The sequence below is a fragment of the Oryctolagus cuniculus genome, chromosome 3, assembly GCF_051225735.1.
Source record: "Oryctolagus cuniculus isolate XC-2025 breed Fujian yellow rabbit chromosome 3, ASM5122573v1, whole genome shotgun sequence".
NCBI lineage: Eukaryota > Metazoa > Chordata > Mammalia > Lagomorpha > Leporidae > Oryctolagus > Oryctolagus cuniculus.
Genome location: NC_142869.1, coordinates 140,568,757 through 140,593,641, shown reverse-complemented (window position 1 = coordinate 140,593,641; position 24,885 = coordinate 140,568,757). Strand labels below are relative to the sequence as shown.

Below are 24,885 nucleotides of genomic sequence, written 5' to 3'. Positions count from 1 at the left end.
ACATGTGATAAGCTGATTTAATGATGTCTCCTTGGTTTCCTGGCTATCTTTTCTCAATGAGTTTCTCAACCGGACTAACCCTTTGAATGAGAAATTTCCAGATACTATATTTATTTTTTGACATTTTTTATTTTAACTCATTTGACTTACAATTTAAAAAAAATTTGAAATTTCTCTATATAATGCACTTTGTCACATGTTTAATATTCTATTTAGAAATTCTTTATGAGTTTCTGAATGGCTAGACTGCTCCTTTAATTAAGTTGAGATTTCCAGGTTAGGTTGGCAGTTGAAGATATTTGGGAACACATGGTTTTCAGCATGTGTTTTTCAGGCTCTTTTTGTCCCTAGATCCTGTTTTATTTTGCTTGTCTTTAATCTTCTTATTTAAAATTCATAGTCTATATTCTTCCACTTCTTCATTCTCATGCCCATTCTCCCCATGCAAACTTACACAGTGCTTTGAAGAAGGCCTAGAATCTTTAAACTAGATAAACTCTGAGGCTGATAGAAAGCACACGTTGAGCCGCTTGGCTCCTGTTATTTAGCTTTTATAGAAAGCACCCTGTTTCCAAACAAAACTCTATATACAACTGGATGCTCAGTAGCAGTTTTCTCTCCAGGATCAGACGTGTATTGTGTGTGGGAATCAGTGGTGATGGGGGAATGAGACCCCAAGAGACTCGGGCTGTCTGTACACAATGGCTGTGACCTCAAAGGGACTCAATCTTCCCTTTCTACCCAGGTTATGTGCATCTCCAGGGGTGCAACTGTGGGATGGGGAGAATGGACAGGAAATTGTCTGGAGTCATAGCAGCTCCCCCTCAACTTTAGGGGTCCAGAGCCCCACTTGCAGTCTGGTCCCTTGCTTCTGTCTCCAGTGGACCAAGCCCACTTCGCCCAACATCTGGATGCCAGCAGCTTTAGAAAATGAGTCTAAACTAAAAGTTGATAGAAATGTGTTGAGTGAGATAAAGGTTTCAAAGATGTCTGCCAAAAGACTTTGTTGATGAGTCTTTGTTTTGTCTACATATCAGGTTCTTTGTTTTTCAGGAAGTGTTCAGCAGCTGAGTAAAAACAATAGGAGAGGGTGACCCTCAACAGGGTGACAGTCAGAGGGGGAGGTGACACAAAGCACAGTCTGGGCTGTGGTCCCTGCAGAGAGGGGGGGGAGAGGGAGAACAAGTGTCCGGTAGAGAGCCAGGAAGACTAAGGACCCAGGGAAGCACAGCTCCTTATGAGTCTCGTGGGGCGTGTGTGTACACATGCGATCCTCATGGGGTATGTGTGTACACATGCAATCCTCATGGGGTGTGTGTGTGTATACACGCAATCCTCATGGGGTGTGTATGTACACACATGATCCTCATGGTGTGTGTGTGTAACATGTGATCTTCATAGGGTGTGCATGTGTACACACGCGATCCTCATGGGGTGCGTGTATACTCATGCGATCCTCATGGGGTGTGTGTGTACACTCACACACACCCATGGGGGTGTGAACAGACAAGTTACCAGGGGCCCTTTTCAGTAGCAACACTTACTTAGCTCCTTACGACACTCATAAGGTGTGTGTGTACACACGTGATCCTCATGGGGTGTGTGTACACACATGATCCTCATGGGGTGTATGTGTGTACACTCACACGCACCTATGGGGGTGTGAACAGACAAGTTACCAGGGCCCTTTTCTTTCAGTGGCAACACTTATTTCTCTGCCCCTTACAAGGGGAGAACAGATCAGAGGGGCTTTTGCTGCTTCTGGTTCTTCCCACTTCTGTCCATACCTTCGACTCCTCTCTGACGTTTGAAATTCCCTGGCTCCTGATTATCTGAGTCTGCATCCACACCATCTCGAGAGTGAGTTTTGGTTGAAGTGGACTCGCCTGCTCCACAGGTAACCACTCATCTTTAGGATTTGTGCTTTCAACACACTCTGTTGTCTGTCTCAGCTCCTTTCCACTTCCTTTCGGAAAGGAACACACTGGTCCAGGCAGGCAGACCCAAGACCTCCAGCAGAAAATGTTTGGCATGGAGACAAGAATTTAAGGGAGGGAGAAAATACATGTGGGGGTCTTTGGAATTCTCACTTTCTCTCTCCTTTCAACTATGTGCAGCCCCATGCATTATTTATAGCAAACTCATGCAGAGCCATTTTAAGAACTTTATAAGACCTTGGTAGCTTTAATTTTGGAAACACCATCCTCCATCATGGGAAACATTAAAATGCACTCATGTCTCACATTAAAGAGAAATATTCTAGTTGAAAAAAATCTTCATGGATTTTATATAGTGTATTTAATATGTTTGGCAGTGATTTCTCAGCACGCTCAGGAATCTGACCGGTATTTCCAATATTATGAAATTTTATAAATATCAAATTTAGCAATTCATGAAATTGGCATAATGTGTTGTGTAGACATTTCATTAAAATTTACTAATTTTCTTTTGGTGTTTTCTTGTCCTACTTCTGAGACAATGTATGTCTTCCCAGGCCTTGAACTTTATCAAGTCTTCTGGAAAGCCTGGAGGCCCTGGCACTGTGCCCCCAAAAAGTAATAGAAGACATTCCTGCAGAGAGGTACCAATGGTACAAAACGCTCAAAGAGGAGAGGGCACAGCTAGCTGGAGTGGAGAGGAGCAAGATCAAAGGATTACGTGAAAGGCAGCAAGGTGGGGAGGAGGTCGCAGAGGTCGACCCACCCATGTGACCCAGGGCCTACCAAGGAGAATTTGTGAACCATTCACCGACTTAATCTAATGATGGCGTGAGAGTTGGGTCGGGTGGGAGGTCTTTGGGTCATGGGGGTGTGCCCGTGGAGGGCGGTTCCCTTAAGAGATTGGGAGCATTTCAGGTCAAGTTCAGCCTAGGTACCCCCACCCCTTCTCCTGGCTCACCACACGATTGTCCTCCACACCTGCAGTGACCAGCCTCCACAGACAGCAGACTAGGGGCCGCCCAATCCTATATCCCCCAACTATAAGTGGCAAAAAATCTTTTCTTCCCCTGAGAAATTCCTCTCAGATGTTTTTAGGTAAGGTAATGAAGAGCAGACCAACACAATCATCTCTTTACCACCTAACAATCACAACTGTATTTTAAAACCTAAGCTAGATCCCCATCACCTCTCTGATTGAAATTATTGACTGGAACCCTGTTCCACCTGGCACAAAATCCACAATCTTCCTATGGCTCTGCGAGGCCTCAGCAAGATCCGTGCCTTGTCAGCTCGGTCCCTCTGCCTGCAATGCTGTCTTCCCATACCTCTACATTGTCAATGTCCTCGTCATTCGAGAATATTCCCTTGTGCCTCCCAGGAGGGCTTCGCTAACCCCCTTACCTAACCTCACCCTGCTCGCCACCTCTGCCTCTTAAGACTCCGTTCCGTTCCTGTCACAGCCCTGATCATTACGGGGGATTTGAGTATGACTTTGTTGACTTGTTTATGATTGTGATTTTCCTCTAGAATTGTGTGCCCTACAGGCAACGGGCTTTCCCACCTTCACCTCCCCTACTGAGTGCTACACTTCGCGAACAAACAGTGCCTGTCACGCAATCCGCACACAGCCCAGTGTATAAATTAGCCTATCAATAAATGAAGAACTTCGCGGAGTGGAATTCTCACGGTAAAACAGGCTCTGTTTCAGAAAAGCACTTACACATTTATTTGGAGTTATACTCAATTATATTAGTGATTTTCGAGAGGCCCTCAAAGCTCTTGGTACTCAGGATACTCTTCTCACGGCTGCTGAGAGTAATAGGAAGTGACTTTCTGGTTTGCGATTCGGTGTATTTACCTGATCCATCTGCTAGCTCCCCAGAACAATCATTTACTACAAAATGGCAGCTGAAGCTCTTGGGAGCTGTCTCGTCCCACTGCCTTCTCACAGCAGCACGGTTTTAGTGGATTTATTGCTCTTTAATAGTCTTTGTAAAAAACAATCCCCTAAATACCCCAAGCTTCTAATAAACTATTTAAACCAACAATATTGCCATATAACATTGCTATTACAGGTTGATGCTTAATAAAATAAAATCCCAAAGAAACTCCTCAGGCTGTTATTGTGCTATCTAAAGGTCCAGGTGGGCTCTGATCCCACCTCTCCTTTGTTCAAGTGTATCAGCACTACACTCCTTATATGTGTGGTCCAAGCTTGCTAAACATGCGACAGATCCTGCCGTGGGGCTGCCTGGTCCTCAGATGCATAAGTCTCTGCAAACAGGAGTTCTGACAGTGGCTTTTTTTTTTTTTTTTTTTTTACAGGCAGAGTGGATAGTGAGAGAGACAGAGAGACAGAGAGAAAGGTCTTCCTTTGCCGTTGGTTCACCCTCCAATGGCCACCATGGCCGGCACACCGCGCTGATCCGAAGGCAGGAGCCAGGTGCTTCTCCTGGTCTCCCATGGGGTGCAGGGCCCAAGCACTTGGGCCATCCTCCACTGCCTTCCCGGGCCAGAGCAGAGAGCTGGCCTGGAAGAGGGGCAACCGGGAAAGAATCCAGTGCCCCGACCGGGACTAGAACCTGGTGTGCCGGCGCCGCTAGGTGGAGGATTAACATAGTGAGCCGCGGCGCCGGCCACTGACAGTGGCTCTTACTGGGGCATCCATTACTATATACTATGGGTGATCCTTGATGGTCTAAAATCTAAAAATACCTTAACAACCACTTACTAGCCTCTTCTGTGTGAGATGTCTTCCAAAAGTTCATGTACAATTCACTGATCACAAACCTATGCATGGATTTCAATTTTTCTTTGCACCAACATAAACTTATTTTTTATACTATTTTCCTTGAAATTTTTGAAGTACCTCAATATCTTAAAATTTCAGCCATTATTCAATTCTACTTTATCACTATGTAATTACTATACAACACTAACTTACTGGCTTTCTTTCATTGTGGATCGTGCCCCTACTATTTTCTAGCTGTTATGGCAAATGCACTGTGTATGAGATAAATAGGTATAGTATGAGATAAATAGGCTTTTAGGATCCTTCTCAGTCTGGGATCTTTGCCTGGGCAACTCCTGCTTCTCATAAAATCAACAAATTCTATCTCCTTGTTCATGTTCATAGATGCCCTGCGAGATATGAACATATACTTTTTGAATGATCTGAACCTGTGGAGCTCTGTGAATTCCCTCTGAGCTGGGCCACCCACCCCCAGCTGTTCTTTCAGAGGGAGAGAGAATCTCTAGTACTTAGTCCTCAGGGATGGCCAGGCCACCTGCGGCTGATGTGGAAAATTAGGCCTCAGAGATCCACCCGTCATCTCATCACATTCTACCCAGGGCTCCCCCTCCCCCATGCTCTCTGTCACTCCCAGCTACTTGTAGTTCTTGCATGTTGCTCCTTCAACTCCTCTCTGTTCTCACTGCTTTAGCAAAGTTCTCTTTCTAAAAAAAAAATAACTTGAAAACATTTAGTGATAGTGATTTCCTTGTGTGAACAAAGAAAGCTTTAGTTCAAAAATAACTCTAAACCTAACAAGGAATGAATATCTTCTATTGTGAAGGCACACAAAAGCACCCTGGAAGCACTTAACACTGCTTCAAGTCTCATCTATTGCTAAATCTTCTGGATTGGTATTTAGATTGGAAGATAATTGACCAAATAAAGTATAGACACTGTGATCATTTGCTCACACAGTCCTCCAACCCTTTCCTCCCAACCAAATCTAGTTCATGCGAGAAAAAAAATCTTATTTAAAATATCTATCTTGATCTCTTTAAGTTTCAGATACATACTCTTGTGCATTGCTAAAGCAACATTATGTTTATTAGCATTTAAAATTCAGAAAAGTTGCTCACGTTGTGGAACTAAATGCAACACGGAATACAAGAATGATGTTCTCACTCGAATATCCAACTCATAGCCCATTTCTAGGGGTGGCAATGGAGTAAGGCTGGGCTAGAGGGCAGTGGTTAGAGCTGGAATAAAGGTCACAGTTGGCCCTAGGTCATGGAGGGGATGAAAGACAAAGATATGGTAAGAGTCCTGGATGGAGTTGGAAGTCAAGGATGTCTGTTGTTCATCATTTAATGACAAAACTCATTTATCTCCTACTTTGATACAGTTGCTTCAATGCTACCTTCTATTTCTTTTTTTAAAGATTATTTTATGTGAAAGAGTTACAGAGAGAGAGGTCCTCCATCCATTGGTTCACTCCCCAAATGGCAGCAATGGCCAGAGCTGAGCTAATCTAAAGCCAGGAGCCAGGAACTTCTTCTGGGTCTTCCACATGGGTGCAGATGCCCAAAGACTTGGGCCATCTCCCACATGGATGCAGATGCCCAAAGACTTGGGCCATTCTCTTTCTCAGGCACATTAGCAGGAAGCTGGACCAGAAGTAGAGCAGCAAATACTTGAACTGGGTGCCCATATGAGATGCCAGTGTGGCAGGCCGGGGTTTTAACCTGCTATGCTGCAGTGTCAGCCCCAATGATACCTTCTTAATACAGCCCTGGCAAGACACACTCCAAATTCCTCATTTGTTAAAATGGCCCTGCTTTGATTTTCCAAGTTTCTAAGGGGGCAGCATCAGAATTTGAATTCAGGTCTAGGTTCCCCAAACCAAACATGAGAATTGCTAAAAACAACTGCCAGATCTAACATACCATGACAGCCATCTCCTCACAACTGCAGAGACCTGAAAACCAAGGTTAAGCAAGTATAACATGAAGGCAATGTCTTTCCCACCTGTTGGATCTATCTGGTTTATTAGAAACAACAGAAGAATGTCTATGTCCCATGGAATTATCACTAAGAGTGTTAGTCAGCTGCAATCTTTAATAAACCATAATTAGAATTATTCCCTTAGTGATCTTAAAAGACATGTAAGAGACTGTTAAAGATAATTTTCTTTAAAAAAAAAACCAGTTACTTATGGTAGATACTATATGCAGAAGAAAGTATTGCAAAAGAATTAAAAGCAATTCATTTCTCCGTTGGAGAAAAGTACTCTAGGATGACACACTGTGAAAGTGATTTATAGCATATTGACTGTCGTTCTTCTAATGAAAAAGCAATTGTCCATGTTTTCCCCGGAGAACACTCTCAGGAACAACCAGCCAGGCTCACGGAAAGTCGTGAGTTAGAAAATGAGAAACAAATGAACTCACAGCTGGGAAAAGCCAACAGTGATTAATTTAACGCCAGTCATTTGTGCAGACCATGTCTACATCTCAAAATTCCCCTTGAGAGAAAGGTCACTGAAGGGCAGAGGCCACACAGTTAAATACGTGTAAGGAATTTTTGCCTAATAAGATATCAGGTGCCACCAATTTTACATTAAAAAGCTCTGGTTTGTTTTAGGACGAGGTGGGTATAATAAATAGTCAATATCATCACTTGAACTTCAACAACATAACAAGTGGTTCTGAAAAACATCCTCAAAGAGAGCTCACATTGAATCTTGGACAACATGTATTCTTAAACAGTGGCGGAGAGCACACGGGGCCATTCAAAGGGGTTTTGTTCTGACTCATTGGCTAAGAAAATGGGACCAGTTTGAGATCTTCCATGTCGCTTCATTTTAATGTGCAGTGGGCATTTTTCATGTCCTTATTAAAGCAGTGAATGTGTTTCTCTAGTCTCATTATCACTGCCCGACTATACTCTCTGTAGTTTCATAACCAGGACAGCTCCTTTTCAATGCAGGGATCAGAACGCCAAATCGGATTGCTCACACGCGGCTGTTCATAAAACTCCCGCCGTGAATGCTGAAGGTGCCCATGGGGATTGCACAATTATTTATATTTCCTTATGGTTTCCTATAATTACTGTGATTGTACTTGCACAAAGTCAACGTGTCTCCACCAATTCAAGCAGTGGTGGGTTAGGAATATTCATCACACTGTGTGAAAGGATATTGTTCATAGAAATTAAAGTGCTGTTATCATACATTCAACCCAAGTGCTAAATTAAAGTGCTCAGCAACTTTGGAGTTTATTTGAGCAGATGTTAACTATTTATGAAAATAAACATGATACAGGACTTGCATTCGTGATATGATCCTTTGTTGTATTAAAAGTGCTGAGGAAAAAACCTACAGTGCACACTTGAGGGACATAACAGTTTGTGGTACATGATCAATCTGAATTACAGTTCATTTAGGTCAACTGAGATTTTTGGAAGCACAAAATTCTATGAAATCTCAGTTGGTCTACATCTTTCTATGTTCTGGCTTTGTTTCACCCCTTTATGTTTTTTAAGGTTCCAAGATTCAGCAAGGACAACCCCCAAAACACGTATTAGAGGCCACCGAATAGAAGCCACGCAATACGACCTTTCCTGCTTTGTCAAACAGAAATTCCGTTCTACCTAGTCCGACTTGCTTGCAGCCCAAGTGCCCAGCTGCACTTGCATTCCATTAGCTGTCATTTTGTCTCCAGCATTTTCGCCTGCTGTGTGTGAGATGTGACTCTACACGCACAGTTCCTACCACACGTAATTTTCTGTGCAGTGGTGTGTAAAATTTACCTCTAATTATGATAAGGTCACTGATGGGTCATTCATGATATGCTCTCGGGAGACACCGGCAGTGACTAGCTTTCAGTGAGGTTCATCTGGAGGAATTAAATTGGTCTGATGATGAGTCAATAGAAAATAAAAGTGTCTTGGAAAATTATTCCTCAATCACAGTTATGGCCCTAAAGGTACCTCCAGAGAGGCAGTGAGCACCGTGGGGAAGACTGGGGGTTGTGAAACGATGCAGGGGTGAGTTTTGATCCAGGCTCTCTGGGCCTAGAAGACCTTATGTGACACTGTTTCTGGTCCATCCTTGACGTCTGTTCCCTCACTGCCTGCGCTTCAGTACCACTGGCCTCCTTCCTGGCCCCTGAGCATTCTGTGGTCACTCCTGCCTGGGGGTATTCGTACCAAAGTTTCCTGATGTTGGGATTCTCTCACTTCAGCTCTTCCTGTGTTGTTCCTGTTCTTTCCTGTGTCTTCCCTGTTCTTTTACCTTCTGATCAGTGAATGTATCACGCCCGCTGTCCGAACCATCCAAAGGCAGCCTCTTCCCAGAGGCCACTGGGGAGTCCCTCTGGCTCTCTGCCTCAGTTCCTCTCACATCATCTTACTGATGCTCACGGAGTACTAATCACAGTGGTAATCACTTAGTTACTGTTCTTTTGTATCAATAAATTTGCACATGACCACAGAGGGAAAACAAACTAAAAACAAAGAGTATCTTAATTAGGATATCCTAAAATCTCGAGACCTCACTGGCATTAACTAAACAAGTCATTGGTTCAACATTGTTTGGCAAAATGGATTAAAAAGGAGATCTTAGTTCATAAGTTAGGAATGAGAAACAATGTCTTGAACTTTATGTAAGATGGCATGAAAACAAAACTACTCAGAAGAAATTTTATTAAAACAGTCACTAGAGTGATTTCAAATTTCATACGATCACTGTGGTCTTCACTAACTATGCTAACTACTAACACTTTTTGAAAAAGGTTTTTACCTGCCCCTGTAGGAAACCAAAACTTGAGGTTAATAAGTATGGTGAAATTTTATATTTCTTTAAATCTGTGAGCATTTTATTCTCTGCCTGCCTTCCCAAGGCATCTCACATGTCAACAGAACATCAACTTCTCAGATGGTTCACGTTCAGCAAACACCTGACAACAAATGACTGATTGCTGAATGGAGCAGAAGACGGTCCTCATGGCCCAGACGCCAGTGTAAACTGCAACAGCAGTGACAACTACGATGAAATCCTTACCAGAGGGTCCAGTCGTGGCCACAGTATGGCTGAACGTTTCCAAGGTAGAATCCCAGAGACTGCGTGACCTCTACGAGGTTGGCGAAGTCAAGACTGATGCTGTTGAAGAGCACAGATGTCATGATTATCTCATCAATGGCCCACACATCTTCTCCCTGGGAAGAATGGTACGGCTGCCACCATCTGAACTGGATTCCAAACTGCCTTGCATCATCTGGCAGTTCTACGGAGATTATTCTAAAAAAAAATAAAAGTTCAGATTATTTTAAACACAGATATTTTAAAACACAGATATTAATAGTAAAATAGTTTTCCTTAAAGGATAATAGTTTTTAAAAATTCTATCAGAAACATTCTTTTGAGGTTTCCAATTTCCTGTCTGACCCCAACAAAGTCTTCCAAATAGATTACAAAATGTAGCTTTGCTTTCACTGATCTGCCCCCCAAAAAGCTAAGCTGATAAAATCCAGTTGTCCAAATGACAGGATGCATCACAGTGTGGGAGGGACATCGGGTAGCTTGTTACATATATTTTGGCTTTGTGGTTGGAACCACGGCACTGCCTCATTCCCATGAGTTTAGCATAGTGCACACAGGTCACTTGCTGTGTCATGGCAGCTATGACAACAAACCTGTATCTGACAAATGGGGGAGAAAATTAAGACTAATATCTAATTTCCAGGAGCAATTATTGTACACAGCAGCAGGCACCATATATTAATTGCCACTGCAATGACATCTACTTGAAAGCTCCATAAATCATGGTGCCATGCTGCTCACATCCACACACAAGGTGAGATGGGAAACAAATGGTAAATGCAACATTTGTCTCCATCAACGTACAATTGAACACCTTAAACACCGGGAGAGGCGCCTACATGAACTGCACACTGAAGGGACTGAGTTTTCTTTTCCTGAGTGAGCAAAGAAAAACTTTCTAAGCCAAAAGACTAGCTGTATAACTGATACATAAATCTAAAAACTTCAATTTCCAAGGATGGATTTACTAAGAAATAAGATCGACTTTCATACCTCCACTGAGTAAAGAAACATGTAAAACTATATCTTGGAAGTGTAATTTCTCACCTATCAAAAGGTTTTAAAATACTACCTATTTTTCCTTTAAATAATTTGTACATGAAAATGTGGGTAGAATGGGTCACCAGACCCATATTATGGTGGTTACATTTGTTGCCCATGTTGTATGTAGCTAAAATTCTCCAAATGTTACAGAGTTGTTCTGGTTTTTTTTTTTTTTTTTTTAACAGAAGATTTATTTATCTATTTGAATGGCAGAATTATGGGGGCGGGGGAGGGAGGGAGGGAGGAAGGGAAGAAGGGAGAGAGAGAAGAGAATCTCCCACTCGCTGGTTCACTCCTCAAATGTCTGCAACAACCAGGGCTGGACCAGGCTGAAGCCAGGAGCCAGGAGCTTCATCCAGGTCTCCCACATGGGTGCAGGGGACCAAGGACTTGGGCCATCTTCTACTGCTTTCCCAGGTGCATTAGCAGGGAGCTGGATCAGAAGTGGAGCAACCAAGACTGGAACTGGTGCCCAAAGGTATGACTGAAGGTGGGGGCTTTACCCACTAAGCCACAGCACTGGCCTCTTCCTTTTGTTTTCTAATCTTGAAAAAGCTTTAAAAGGCAAACCTCTGCCTTCAGTTAATGGTGTCCAAAAAGTGAATGGACATGGTTAAACTTCCAGGTCCCTCAGTTTAGGGATGGGCTAAATGGCTGGAATCATCGCTTACAAAAGTGTCTTGAACTTGATGGCACTTAAGTTGAGAAATAAAGTTTATATTTTTATTATTATTTTAAATTTCATTTTCAACATACTTTTTAAAAGTCCACTCATACTATTTGTATACCCTTGCTAAAGACGGGAATCCAGAGACAGAGGAAGGTTAAACCTCCTGTTTGAGGTTAAACAGGTTCTAAGTGACAAAGCCAGGATTGGGATCTAGAGAGTTCTAGAACCTTCCTTGTAATTTACACATCATACTGTGGACTGGGTGGGAGTTTCTGCTGATTTCACTGCTTTTTACAGACCACAGTGGCTGGTTTAAAGAGCTCTGGGAGAGTTTGAATGGGAAATTGTTATTCCTCCATGAGAACCCAGAGACTTGGGTTAACTTTCTGTCTCAGTCTTCCTTCAGTGGGTAGGTTTTAAGCTCATGGATTTCTTTTAAAAAATGCTGTATAGTGGTATGTGCTAAGGAATTGGGTGACCTGATAGACACAAAGAGGAGATCAAGTATAATAATCAGACACAAAAATAGGGGTGGATGTTCCACATAGCAATAAAGACACCACCAGGACACCTGCATCCTACATTAGAGTGCCTGGGTCCCACTCCAGCTCTACTTCCAATTCTAGAGTCCTGCTAACATGTGCCCTGGGAAGCAGGAGGTGCAAGGCCCAGTTACTGAGTTCCTGCCGCCCACATGGGGGACCCAGGTTGAGTTCTAAGCTCTTGTGTTGCATGTATCTGGGGGAGATAACGAGAGAACTAGGATATGGAAGATATCTCTACCCTCCACTCAAAATGAAAATAAATATTTATAAAGAAAAAGATATAACTTCTGTATATCAAGATAATTAAACATGAATCTTAATGAAGAATGGGATGGGATGGGAGAGGGACTAGGCGGTGGGACAGGACTGGGCGAGGGAGGAGGGTATGGGGGGAAGAACCGCTATATTCCTAAAGCTGTGCCTATAAAATTTGTATTTATTAAATAAAAGCTTTCTAAAAAAAAGGACATAAAATAAACTAGGTTTAGAGTTCAGAATAATTTTAAAATAAAAAGTCATATAATTAAGAAAACTGCCAGAATAATTTTAGTTTCACTACTTATATAAAATTTGGCATTAATAAAAGTTCAAATTAGTTCACAGGGCATTCTAGTTAGTTTGAAATAAAAAGGCTTGGGTATATTACCATAATTTAAATTTTATAAGTAACAATCACATAGAGTTCTTTTATTTACTGAAGGAATCATAGATAAAGCAAACAATCTGAAATTGTCTAGGAGTAATAGGGGGTAGCCAAACTAGCATATTTAATTTATGGATCGCACATTGTTTTTGAACAATCATGGCATAAAGAAACAAAATTTAATTCTAAGCCATCACAGGCAGCAATTGATACGAAAGGAAATGCAGCAAATGGGTAAAGGCATCAAGATATATTTAACTCTCTTATGAAGAACCTGCATGACTTGTATTATTTATCATAAAAAATGTAATTTAGGATCTAGGATATATCAAACTCTACTTCTGCCATGTCATCTGTTACTATTATTTATAAGAGTGAGAGGGAGGGAGGAAGGGCTTCTCTCTATAGGAAATGAAAATATTTTGCTACCACTGCCACGTAACCCTCTTTACAAAATCTCTACTGCGATCCTAATCTTTCAAGCTATGCACATCCCTAATACTGCAAAGCCACCTCAGTTCTACTTAGAAGAAAAATGTTGCTGTCAAATGGCAGGCAAGATTAAACACACTTTTGCAATAGCACATTAAATGTGTAATTATTTTTCATATCAACAAAGATTAATTAAACTTCAAGATACAGATTGATGACTGAATTTTTCAGCTGTCCATCCTTGTTGGAAAAAAAATAAATGAGTTTTGGGCCAAGTTAGCTTAGGACGGTGATATTTTCTTCTTGCCTTTATCATTAACATCTTGAGTTTTGCTGCATTTCTTTTAATATTTACTAGGTAGAGTCTGTGAAATGGCTCTTTAGGACTTCTGTGTCTCCACTGAATGAGAAGTTCATTTTTTAGCCCTCCATTTAAAAATTATTTTATTTACTTGAGAGGCAGAGAGAGAGAGCGAGCGAGCGAGCTGGAGAGAGATACCACAATTGAACCTATTGGTGGGGTTCACTTTTGAAAGAAACCCAACAGCCTGTGCTGGACCTGGCTTCCAACCCAGGTCTCCCATGTGGGTGGCAGAAACCCAATCACTTGAGCATCAGCACTACCTCCCAGGGTCTACATTAGCAGGAAGCTAGAGTCAGAATCCAGAGATGGGTATCAAACTGTGGCACTGTGAAATGGGATACAGGTGTCTTAACCAGCTGTTTCACCGTTAGGCCAAATGCCAGCTCCCAACCTTACATTTTTACCTGCACAGGGTAAACAGCTGTGTTGTGTATTACATCTTGTATTTACATGTCATAACAATTGTTCACCATCGTTTCTGTTACATGCTAGAATGTTCTTAATGAAAACTGAAGTTCTTATTTATCTATAAATACTTAAATATAGGGGCAGTGGTAGGTAAAACTATAAAATATTTCAGGGCTGGAGTTGTGGCACAGCAGGTAAAACAGTTGCTTTGCAACGCTGGCATCCCATACTGGAGTGCTGGTTTGAGTCCTGGCTGCTCTGCTGATGTGCCTGGGAAAGCCCAAGGACCTGGACCCCCGCCACCCATGTGGCCCAGCCGTGGGCCACTGCAGCCATTTAGGAGTGACCTGGCAGAGGGAAGAGCGATGTGTGTGTGTCACTCGGCCTTTCAAATAAACAAGTAACTAAAGTAAATCCTGTAAAAAAATTCAGACTCTGTGAAGAGCACCATCAGTAACGCTCCTCCTCCTCCTTGAGCCCTGTCTTTCTTGCCTTCCGATGATTCCAACGAATACCCAGGAAGGAAAGCGGTGTCCCTGCTTTGTACATGACTGGGGTGTAAGCCCCTCCTCCAGTGAAGTTTTCCATCCTCCTCGTGCCTCATGCTTTCCACAGGCATGTCAGCACCTCCAGGAGGGGGAGGGTGATCGGATACGTCTGAAATCACATCACTAATGTGGCTACTCCTCTGCCCGGGGGGAAGGATTGCCCTGACAGGTGTTGAGAATAGGACATGAGGGCCGGTGCCGTGGCTCACTTGGTTAATCCTCCACCTGCGGCGCCGGCATCCAATATGGGTGCCAGGTTCTAGTCCCGGTTGCTCCTCTTCCAGTCCAGCTCTCTGCTGTGGCCCGGGAGGACAGTGGAGGATGGCCCAAGTGCTTGGGCCCTGCACCCACATGGGAGACCAGGAGGAGGAAGCACCTGGCTCCTGGCTTTGGATCAGCGCAGCACCGGCCGTGGCGGCCATTTTGGGGGGTGTGTGAACCAACGGAAGGAAGATCTTTCTCTCTGTCTCTCTCTCTCATTGTCTATAACTCTACCTGTCAAATTAAAAAAAAAAAAAAAGGAGAATAGGAAATGAAATGCGTAAGCTATAGGAAAACAGAAGTGGCCTGGCGGAAGAACTGCAAATATCTCATGCTCCACACTGGCCAGAAATTCTGCACCTGCTAGAAAAATCTCTCTGGGCTCTTTATATAATTATAGCATGTGTGAGTTTTAAAAACATACTGCTTATCAGATTTTATCAGTTATCATATAATTAACTGTAACATATTGTAATATATTGCTAAAATTTTTTAACAGTATGTATGATTTATTGTTACACTGAAATCCAGGGGCTGGCGCTGTAACACAGCAGTTAAAACCTCAGCCTGCAGTGCTGGCATCCCATTTGGGTGCTGGTTTGAGTCCCAGCTGCTCCATTTCTGATCCCGCTCTCTGCTATGGCCTGGGAAAGAGAAAAAGCAGTAGAAGATGGCCCAAGTTCCTGGGCCCCTGCACCTGTGTGGGAGACCTGGAAGAAGCTCCTGGATCCTGGCTCCAGCTCTGGCTGTTGCAGCCATTTGGGGAGTGAACCAGTAGATAGATGACCTCTCTGTCTCTCTCTCTCTCTCTCTCTCTCTCTCTCTCTCTCTCTCTGCCTCTCTGTAACTCTGCCTTTCAAATAAACAAATTTTTTAAAAGAAATCCTATCTAGCAATTTCCATCATAGTTGAATAAGGAAAATGTTAACTCTTTTCTCTTCCTTAATTATCAAAGCATTTCCCTTAGCTGCACGTTTCAAGATATGCAAATAAATTTCTTCAAATTACCAGAAATCAGTGGGACAAATGGACTACAAGAACATGGACTGCTAGTTTTTCATTGCACGACACATTAATTTCTGTCTTCTCATCTCTCAATGGAAAAATACCTGGGATCTTGCACCACTTGAATAATTTCCCCAGGGAGGAGGCATCACTCTCTCATTTTCCCAAATGCTTCCCCACATACCTGGGCTCATGATAGCTGAGATAGGAGTAGTGCTCCAGCAGTTTCCAAGTGATCCCGTTATCATACGAATAGTGCAAGAGAACCCCTTCTCCAGGCTGGTCCGGGGCTTTGCATGTGCTCAGGACAGACTTGCTCCCCAGCCTCAGTGTGAACTGGAGAAACCTGGACACAAATCATCCATCATTAACCTGTGTGTGTAGGCACTTCTGACCATAATGTTCATTTTGGCTATTAAATAATTTCAAGCAAATTTAAATGAACTTGCCCAAGGTGGTGGGTTTCCACGTGAGATGTAGGGACACATGTAGATGTGTAGGGGCAGATGTAGATGAGGTAGATGTGCATATTTTGTAACAGACATATCGGTAAAAATATAACTGCTCTTACACTTATTTACTACATTACACTACACTATAATATTCGCATACTATATTTTTGTGTACATACGCTTACAGTGCCAATCACTCCTTTACTGCATTATTTATAAGGCACTGGGGGCAGGGAAGATGTAGGATAACTCTAATCAGCCTCTGCAAGCTGTCAAATAAATAAAACCACATAAATAATTAACCAGCCCTTGGCTTAAGAACACAGTTCTGATGCTAACATCTCATATTTTGAAAAAATAAACAAACAAACCTAGTCCATCATTAGTATCTCAGAGTCATTGGTGAGCCTTCTGATTTATTACAAACCAGAGGAAATAACCCCAAATAAACCATAAGCTTCCCCCATCCTAGCTAAAAATTGGCACATCTACAGCAGTGAAAAGGAAACACATAAAAATTAAAAATATATCTAAATCCAACATGCGCGTCTGTTTGTGTTATGTGCCTTCACGTACCTGGACTGTGAGCTGTCAAGGAAAGACGTGATGAGCTGACGCCTCCCGTCTCTGTTGAAAACCAGGGCCTTCCCACTGGCCAGGACGCCGCACCCAAAGCTGACTTCAGCACCACGGATAGAGTAAAAGTTATGGTAGGAGGACAGTCTGGAATTTCCAAAGCTTTCGGAAATAAACATTGGGAATGTCTGCGATGCCATCTCACACGCTGGGCCCGAAAATCCAGGGTCACACCTGAGGGAACATGTTGGAAATAAAGTCCTTTCAGAGATTCGGAATCTGCTCTGGACAGGAGCAAGCACAGAGGCCAGGACTCCAGGATTTGCCGGGATGGTGAAGGAGGCTCATTAGCCATTGGAGAGCACCCAATGAGAAGACTTGATAATGGACAGTTGACCATAAATATCCCAGAAGACTGCAGTCTACGCAGCTCTTCTGTGGACAGCTTACAACTGAGGCAGCAATTCAGTGCCCATCTTCAACCAATGGCAGCAGTTGATTTGAAATGCATCTATGTGTGCATTTCCAACTTAAATTATGTCATATGCATACATAATGGATTCACAATGATCTTAGTAAATTAAAAGAAACAACAAAAATTAAATTCTTTCAACAAGAAATCTAGAATACAGTTTATTTAAGATCACATGAAGGGGCTGGCATTGTGCAGTGGGTAAAGCCACTGCCTGAGATACTAGCATTACATATGGGCACACCAGTTCATATCCTGGTAGCCCCATGGCTGATCCAGCTCCCCTGGGAAAAGCAAGGAAAGATGGTCCAAGTGCCTGGGCTCCTACCAATCATGTGGGAGACCTAGATGAAACTCCTGTTCCTGGCTTTGGTCTGGCCCAGTGTTGGCTGTGGAGATCTGGGGAGTGAGCCAGTAGATGGAAAATTCTCTCTCTCTCTCTCCCAGTCTCCCTTCCTCTTTGTAACACTGCCTTTCAAATAAATAAAAAATCTTTTAAAAATGTTTAATTTTATTTATTTATTTGAAAGGCAGATTGAGAGAGAGAGAGAGGGAGAGAGAGATCTGAAGCCAGGAGCTGGGATCTTCTTCCAAGTCTCCCACATGGCTGCAGGGGCCCAAAGACTCTACCCTGGGCCATCTTCACTGCTTTCCCAGGCCATAGCTGAGAGCTGTATCAGAAGTGGAGCAGCCAGGACTCAAACATCCCATATGGGATGCCAGCACTGCAGGCAGAGGCTTTATCCACTACACCAGAGCTCCCGCCCCCAAATAAATATATCTTAAAAATTAAAAAGTGAACACATAAAATTATAAGCTAGAAATCATTTTAAATATTTCCAAACTATTTGAAGATAAATCTGTATTCCAAACCTATATTGGCACAGTAGAGGGAATGTGTACACGATTGAGCTAGACAGAAGTCCTCAGCAGAACTGCATTGCTTCTCAATGAGCCCCTGAATTAGTGCTTCAAGAAAACACTGGAACCTTGCCCACATGGCAACCTGCTTTTCCTCTACATGAGAATGTGCGGTATTTATGTTGGGTCATTAGAATCTGTATAGCTCTCTCTGAGGCTGCCGCCAATGGGAAAACCTCACCACAGATGAATCAATAGCTGAATAGCAGGAAACTTCTGATATTTGAAGGAGTTCACCCCTCAGGAATTAGTTCCAAATTCTTTATCTGTACCACACTATTCCTTTCTCACTATACTTACAATGTTGCCCAGTGTAAAATCAGATTGGCATTGCGGAGCAGCAGGTGAAGCTGCCACCTGTGATGCTGGCACCCCCCTAGGGGGGCCGGTTCAAGTCTTGGCTGCTCCACTTCTGGTCCAGCTCCTGGCTAATGCACTTGGGAAGGCAGCAGAGGATGGCTCAACTGCTTGAGCCCCCACGTCCATGTGGAAGACCCAGATGGAGTTTAGGATCCTGACGGGAAATGGGGAGTGAACCAGCAGGTGGAGAACCACTCATTCTCTCTGTCTCCTCCTCTCTGTAACTCTGCCTTTCAAATAAGTGAATGAATCTTCTGGAAAAAAAAAATCTTTAAAACCATAAAATAAGATCAGTGTCTTTCGTGGGGTAGGAAATTCTCACATAAGCTTTCAATACTTTGTGAAGTTGTAAACAAGCATTTGATGTAACGCAGGTGCACAGTTGAAATGGCGCTATAGAATGACCCAAAGGATGCTTCCTCAGCCATCTCACTCAAGCTGGGGTCTATGCTGGTCTCCCAGAGGGGTCTGCAGAAGGCATGGCAGTGCTTAAATCAAATGCCAAACTTCATATGCAAAGCACTTCCTGGGGGAGAAGGTCCAGCGTCTGTTCAATTATCAAAGAAGGACCCCAGGTTCATGAAGCTTGAGAGCTATCTTGGCATCTTAAATGGCATTAGGGAAAGGAGTAGGAAAGGAAATCAGCATTTACTGGACATGTAAATGAGCCTCAAACAATTACCTTCTTCCACATGTTATCCTGTGGACTCGGTCAGACTCTGGAGAGCCAAGGCGTCTCCGGAAAAAAGCCCAGCTAAGTTAGACACATTTCAAAGTCCGGAAGCCGACTGCAGCTTACCATGGACACAAACTGGAACTAGTGTTCCCCAACAAGACTCCGTGTTGTCGGAGTGCCTTTCAGGGTATATTAAATGAATCTTCCTCGGACCAGTGACTGGGAGGAAGTGCCGATTCCTGAGAGATGATTCATGTTTTGATTTGGTCCCATGTACTGTTTTTGAAAGTCTGCTCTTACTAACAAGCTATGCCACTGGGACAGAATGCCAATAATGATTGCACTATTATTTTTAACCAGACCTGTACACAGGCAAGACAGTATTAGGCAGCAACAGAGGGTAGGGTCTTGGTAGCAAATAATCGCAATAATGAAGTTAGCAAGGAGGAGAGAAAAACAAAACTGCAGAGGCCCCAAATTCAAGGACCTTCTTAAAGAAAGTAAAAGGTATTGAAAATAACTTTTCTCTGAAGTTTGCTTGTGCTCAACAAGGAGCATATTCCTGGAAAAGGAGGTAGTGGTCCAATATTTAGCCCAGACACAAATGAACAAAGCCAACGTGTATTGTACCAAAGGTCGTCAGGAGGGGAGTAACTGCAGCTCCAACTGAGGAAGCCTTCTATAAAATCCAGGAGGAGGAAAAAGGCTATGGCTGCTCAGGGTAACAGGTGGCACCAGAAAAGAACTATCCATCATGGGTATCACAGATGCTGCTTTAAATAAAAGGATTTAACGCCAAGGATTTAATGCCACAGAAAATGGAGGAGGAAGTACATCCATTGTGATTACTGATAGTTCTTTTACAAACAGCACCTCCTATTTTCCTTAAAAAAAGTCGTTGTCCTTTTAGTTAGAATGCTTTCCAAACTTTTCAGGACAATCTCAGGAACTGTGAAAAGGGCTAGTTTTCTTGTGTTAATTTTATTTGAAATGTACTAACCAGGAGGAAGGCTTGGTTATGGACAATGGATGAAGATAATGACTCAAGGAAAACACCAGCCAATGTTTCATAGATGTAAGAAGTTACTGTTTTTGGGTTGGAGTTGATAGTGCTATTAAAAAGCAAAGGGATGCATATTCCATCTTGAAATATAAACGGAAACTTTTCAGTTCACAGAATTTATGACACATCTGCATTGTGCAGAATGATCTTTGTTAATTAAGTTCATTGAAATACAGTTAAAAAGTTAACCTGCCACTTTATTTTGACACACTTGCAATTTCTAAATGACTAGGATTAAAGCCATTCATGAGTTCTTTATTCATTAATTAATTAGCTAGTTGATTAATTACTCCCTTTGTTTTGAGGATAAAAAGAGATCAAATAGATGATTCACTGTTGAAAAACTTGCCTGTGTTTTCAGGAATTCCCAAGATAATTTATAATTAAATTTTAATGTGGGAATGACATAATAAAAGTAAATAACTATTCTTGGTACAGACATGACACAATGCACCAGTGGCAATTAGGTGTTACACTATCAATACATAAATTCAGGCTTCATATTCAATGTCATTGTCCTGTTGTTTGGAAGACTCAAATGATTTCTACAAATAAAGAAGATTGGGAATTTATATTTAAAGATGATAAATTTTCTAATCACATTTGCTAAGTCTGATCCAGTCCAGTTTCTTTTGACAATGGTTCTATGGGGTCAATCTTGATTTTTTTTTTATGGTCATGTATAAAGCACGCTAGTGATTAAAACATGGTTCCTGAGCATTAGTGCAAATTTATGGACAGGAATGTAAGTGAAGACAGGCAAGGAATTCAAAGTTGCTCACAAATTAAGGCCGGCACCGTGGCTCACTAGGCTAATCCTCCGCCTTGCGGCGCCGGCACACGGGGTTCTAGTCCCTGTCAGGGCGCCAGATTCTGTCCCGGTTGCCCCTCTTCCAGGCCAGCTCTCTGCTGTGACCTGGGAGTGCAGTGGAGGATGGCCCAAGTGCTTGGGCCCTGCACCCCGTGGGAGACCAGGATAAGTACCTGGCTCCTGCCATCGGATCAGCGCGGTGCGCCGGCTGCAGTGCGCCAGCCGCGCTGGCCATTGGAGGGTGAACCAACGGCAAAGGAAGACCTTTCTCTCTGTTTCTCTCTCACTGTCCACTCTGCCTGTCCAAAAAAAAAAAAAAAAAAAGTTGTTCACAAATTTACAAGAGGAATATTGTATTGGTTCAAAATTAAACCTAACATAAAGTTTATTTGCTAGCATTTAGTCATAAAACACGTTTAAATTATACTTAAATTCCACATGAAGTATTTTATTGTTGGTCTTATAACAACTCCCAAAGCCTGTAAACAGGTATCAAAACCAGCTGAAATGATGGTGGCTTCAGTATGCGGAATACACTCCGGACGGGCAAGGCACACAGGCTCAGTTCAAATGCTCACCTGCAGCCGTGCCGCGTGCACTGTCCTCTGCCAGAGCAGAACTTGAGACACGATGGGCCAATGTAGACTGCGAGGGAAGCAGACAGCATGTAAGAGATGGCAGCGTAATTGGAGAAACAAAGGACACCATCAGTACAATCTGGGGCAGCAACGCCCAGGGAACACTGCCCATTGCTTGTATGCTGTGTACAGGAAGCCAGGACGTCATGCAGAGGGCTGTGTGACGAAGCACGCTCTCAGTTACGTCTGTTGCAACTTTTAGCTTTCAAGTATTTCATATGAAAGAGGGGAGGTGAGTTCTACCCGTTTTCCTTCACGGGGTCTGTTCTGCCAGAACAATTTCAGATTAATGCTTCTGTCTTGAACATTCTACAGTGCTTACATTCTTTAGGCAAATGTAAAGAATTTACAAGGATTAATTTTTTGCCATTTCACTTTCCATATACTTTCCATACTTATCTTGGGAAACCTAGAGCATCATAGATGATTGGCAGGTGTTAATTGTAAACACTGATCTATCCTCGCTGGCAATGGAGAGTTAATAACTTGTTGAACACACAGTTTTCTCCACGATGCAGCAGCTATTTCCCCCTTAATGCTGGTCTTAACCGGCAATGTGACGCTACAAATCTCAATTCTAATCTTTGGAATACTGAGACATGGGCTGTTGATTGCTGATGGTAGATTCTGAGACAGTCATACCTCAACGCATTTACCAATATTAAGTCTTTTGATAACCAGCACTATCAATAACATAACAATAATATAGAGGTGGTTAAAAAATATCCTGAGGAATGGATTGAAGATGCAATGATACCCCAAACATTCAATTTCAGGCATAAATTTATCATTCAATATCACTTTCTTTGTCCTGTAATCATGTCAAAATATTTAAAAAGAAGTATTTTAAAAATACACCTTCCTGTGGCCTGTGTTTCTAAAAACCTGTAACCTGAAGCTGAGAAACAGGTATTCTGACGTGGAAGGCAGGTGCCTTAATCACCAGGCCAAGTGCTCGCCCCTCAGGGATCCTCTTCTTAAACATGAGATTAAAGCACGCCAGTACTTCAAAAAGTTCATGGAAAAACAGAATTTGACTCTGGTGCAAAAATTTTCAAAGAGAGTTTATTTCATCTTACAATTTTCCCTCTTGAAGACTTCTCGTATTCCCTGAAGGAAAGAGTGAAAAAAACATTTCATGCCTGGTCTGGCTCTAGATGGTTTCAACAGCAGCCCTTGCTCTCCTCCTGTCCTTGTGCTTTGAGGGGTTCCACAGTGTACCACGTCGAGGAACGGGGATGGGTTCATGGTTGCAGCATGACCTGTTCCAGGTCTGCCAGGGCTTTCCTGCAACTGCAGGGTCACTGTGGGGTCGACTGCAGTGTGCCCACATCATGGGCACATTTAACTCAAATGATATTATCAGTGTTAAACTTGTGTTAGTTAAAACAGATTAGTTGATAAGTAATGTCAGATACTAATGTTGCAGTATATGATAGGGAGAGACATGTCTGTCGTATTCAACTTTTCCAAAGTCTGTGAAAAGGCAGGAAAGGTGATTTTTTCCACTTATCATGGAAATCTCAATTAATTTTGTTGTTGTATAGAAACACTTATTAAATTTCAAGGCAAGGCAAGGAAAATAGTTTTTATGTTTCTGACTCATTTCTATCCTTCCTTGATAATTTTTTTAGACTGTGGCAGGTACACTATATGCATATAAAAATGCACTTATTTTAAGTGAACCACTTGGTGAATGTTCAATCATGACAATGATATAACTGACACCTAGGTCAGAAAATACTACCAACACCGAAAACTCCCATCACTCCCATTCTGGTCACTACCAAGCATATCCTCTGGTTAACCTTGTCTTGACTTCTATTACCATATCAGTTTTGCCTGTTTTTGTAATCACATACACAGACTCATAAAGTATTCATATTTATTCTTGTAAGGTATGTTTGTGGGGAGATATGTCACACTTCACTTCCTCATTTATCTCTTGATGGCTAATTGTGAGGCATCCAGTTTTGGACTGGTAAAAATAGTGTTGCCCTAGTACATTGTTTTGGAAAACATATCTATGAATGACCAAAGATATGTATCTGGAAAAGGAATGGCTGGGCCCTATACATATGGATATGCTTGGTTTTAATAAGTATACTGAAATTCTTTTTTCAGTTGATTTTTTTCAAATTTAAATTCTTACTGGATCAAAATGAGATGATTCTTTGTTCTATAGTCTCCCAATTAATATTTTCTTTATGTTGCATTTTATATATTTTAGTTCATATATCATGTTAACACCTTAAAAATTTAATATTAATTTTATTGTGATTAATGAAGTTTATCACCCATATGGGATGCCAGCATTGCAGGCAGAGGCTTAGTCTTCTACTCCACAGTACTACCTCAGTGCTAAAATTTTATATTTTAAAATAAATTTATGGAGTGATTCTCAGTGCACACCACAAGGTAAATATCACATAGTATCCCATAATTTGAATGATTAATAAAATGTTAATTAAAAATAAAAATAAAATTGTATAATTTAAAAAAATGCCAAACATTGTCAATAACTGAAAAATGAAAGATAAGAGACTATTTCTATGTTTATCCAAATTTCTCTTTATACTATTTTCTGAAAAAGAGGTAGAAGTTTCACAAGTGTTTTGGAGATAATGCTTCCTTGTGCGTGGTGTCTGTGTCTAAAAGATAAGCTGTCCAGATGTTGGGTGATCTTATTTTAATACATGCAGGATGGTTAGTATTTATGTTAATCTTGTATAGAACATTCAAAGAAAATGTTAGGATATCCCTTGTCATCAGCTGTGAATTGGAGTTTCAGAGCTTCATGCATTTTTAAATTGTGTATGTTGAAACATCTCAGCATCTAATATTGCTGATGCCACTGCCTTTTTGTGTGTGTGATTGCTCATCCCTGGGCTTCTAGCTGAATGCAAAGAAGGAAGAGAAGAAAGGGTGTTTAACGAATCGCAAGACCATGACTTGGAAATGTGATTAAGTCTGTGCTTATGAACAAAAGCCCGGGAAGAGTCTACATCAATGGCATGTGATGATGACAGGCATAAACACCAACCATTATCAATTGCCCACATGTTTCCAAGGATCGGTCCCGTTTGTCTCCAGCGAATCCTGGTGTCCCGAGTCAGTGCAGCATTAGGGAAGGGAATGGTTATTCGGTTCCACCTGTGATAAATCAAACACAAAAGCAGTGTCACTGCTGAAGTCTCATGCTTTGGATTTATTTTACATGTTTT

The 24,885-nt window shown here is 42.0% G+C and overlaps 1 protein-coding gene across 2 annotated transcripts in view; it reads right to left on the bottom strand.

Annotated features, from left to right (window-relative positions):
* Positions 1-24,885, bottom strand: part of RELN (reelin) — a 539,369-nt gene that overhangs the window by 144,408 nt on the left and 370,076 nt on the right. For both annotated transcript variants that reach the window (XM_051849694.3, XM_070071183.2), the window contains exons 16-20: positions 24,705-24,814; positions 21,602-21,668; positions 16,721-16,954; positions 15,877-16,038; positions 9,734-9,970 (exon numbers count right to left, since the gene is read on the bottom strand). In XM_051849694.3, the coding sequence (XP_051705654.3) occupies positions 9,734-9,970; positions 15,877-16,038; positions 16,721-16,954; positions 21,602-21,668; positions 24,705-24,814 (810 nt within the window). The remainder of the gene's footprint in view (positions 1-9,733; positions 9,971-15,876; positions 16,039-16,720; positions 16,955-21,601; positions 21,669-24,704; positions 24,815-24,885) is intronic.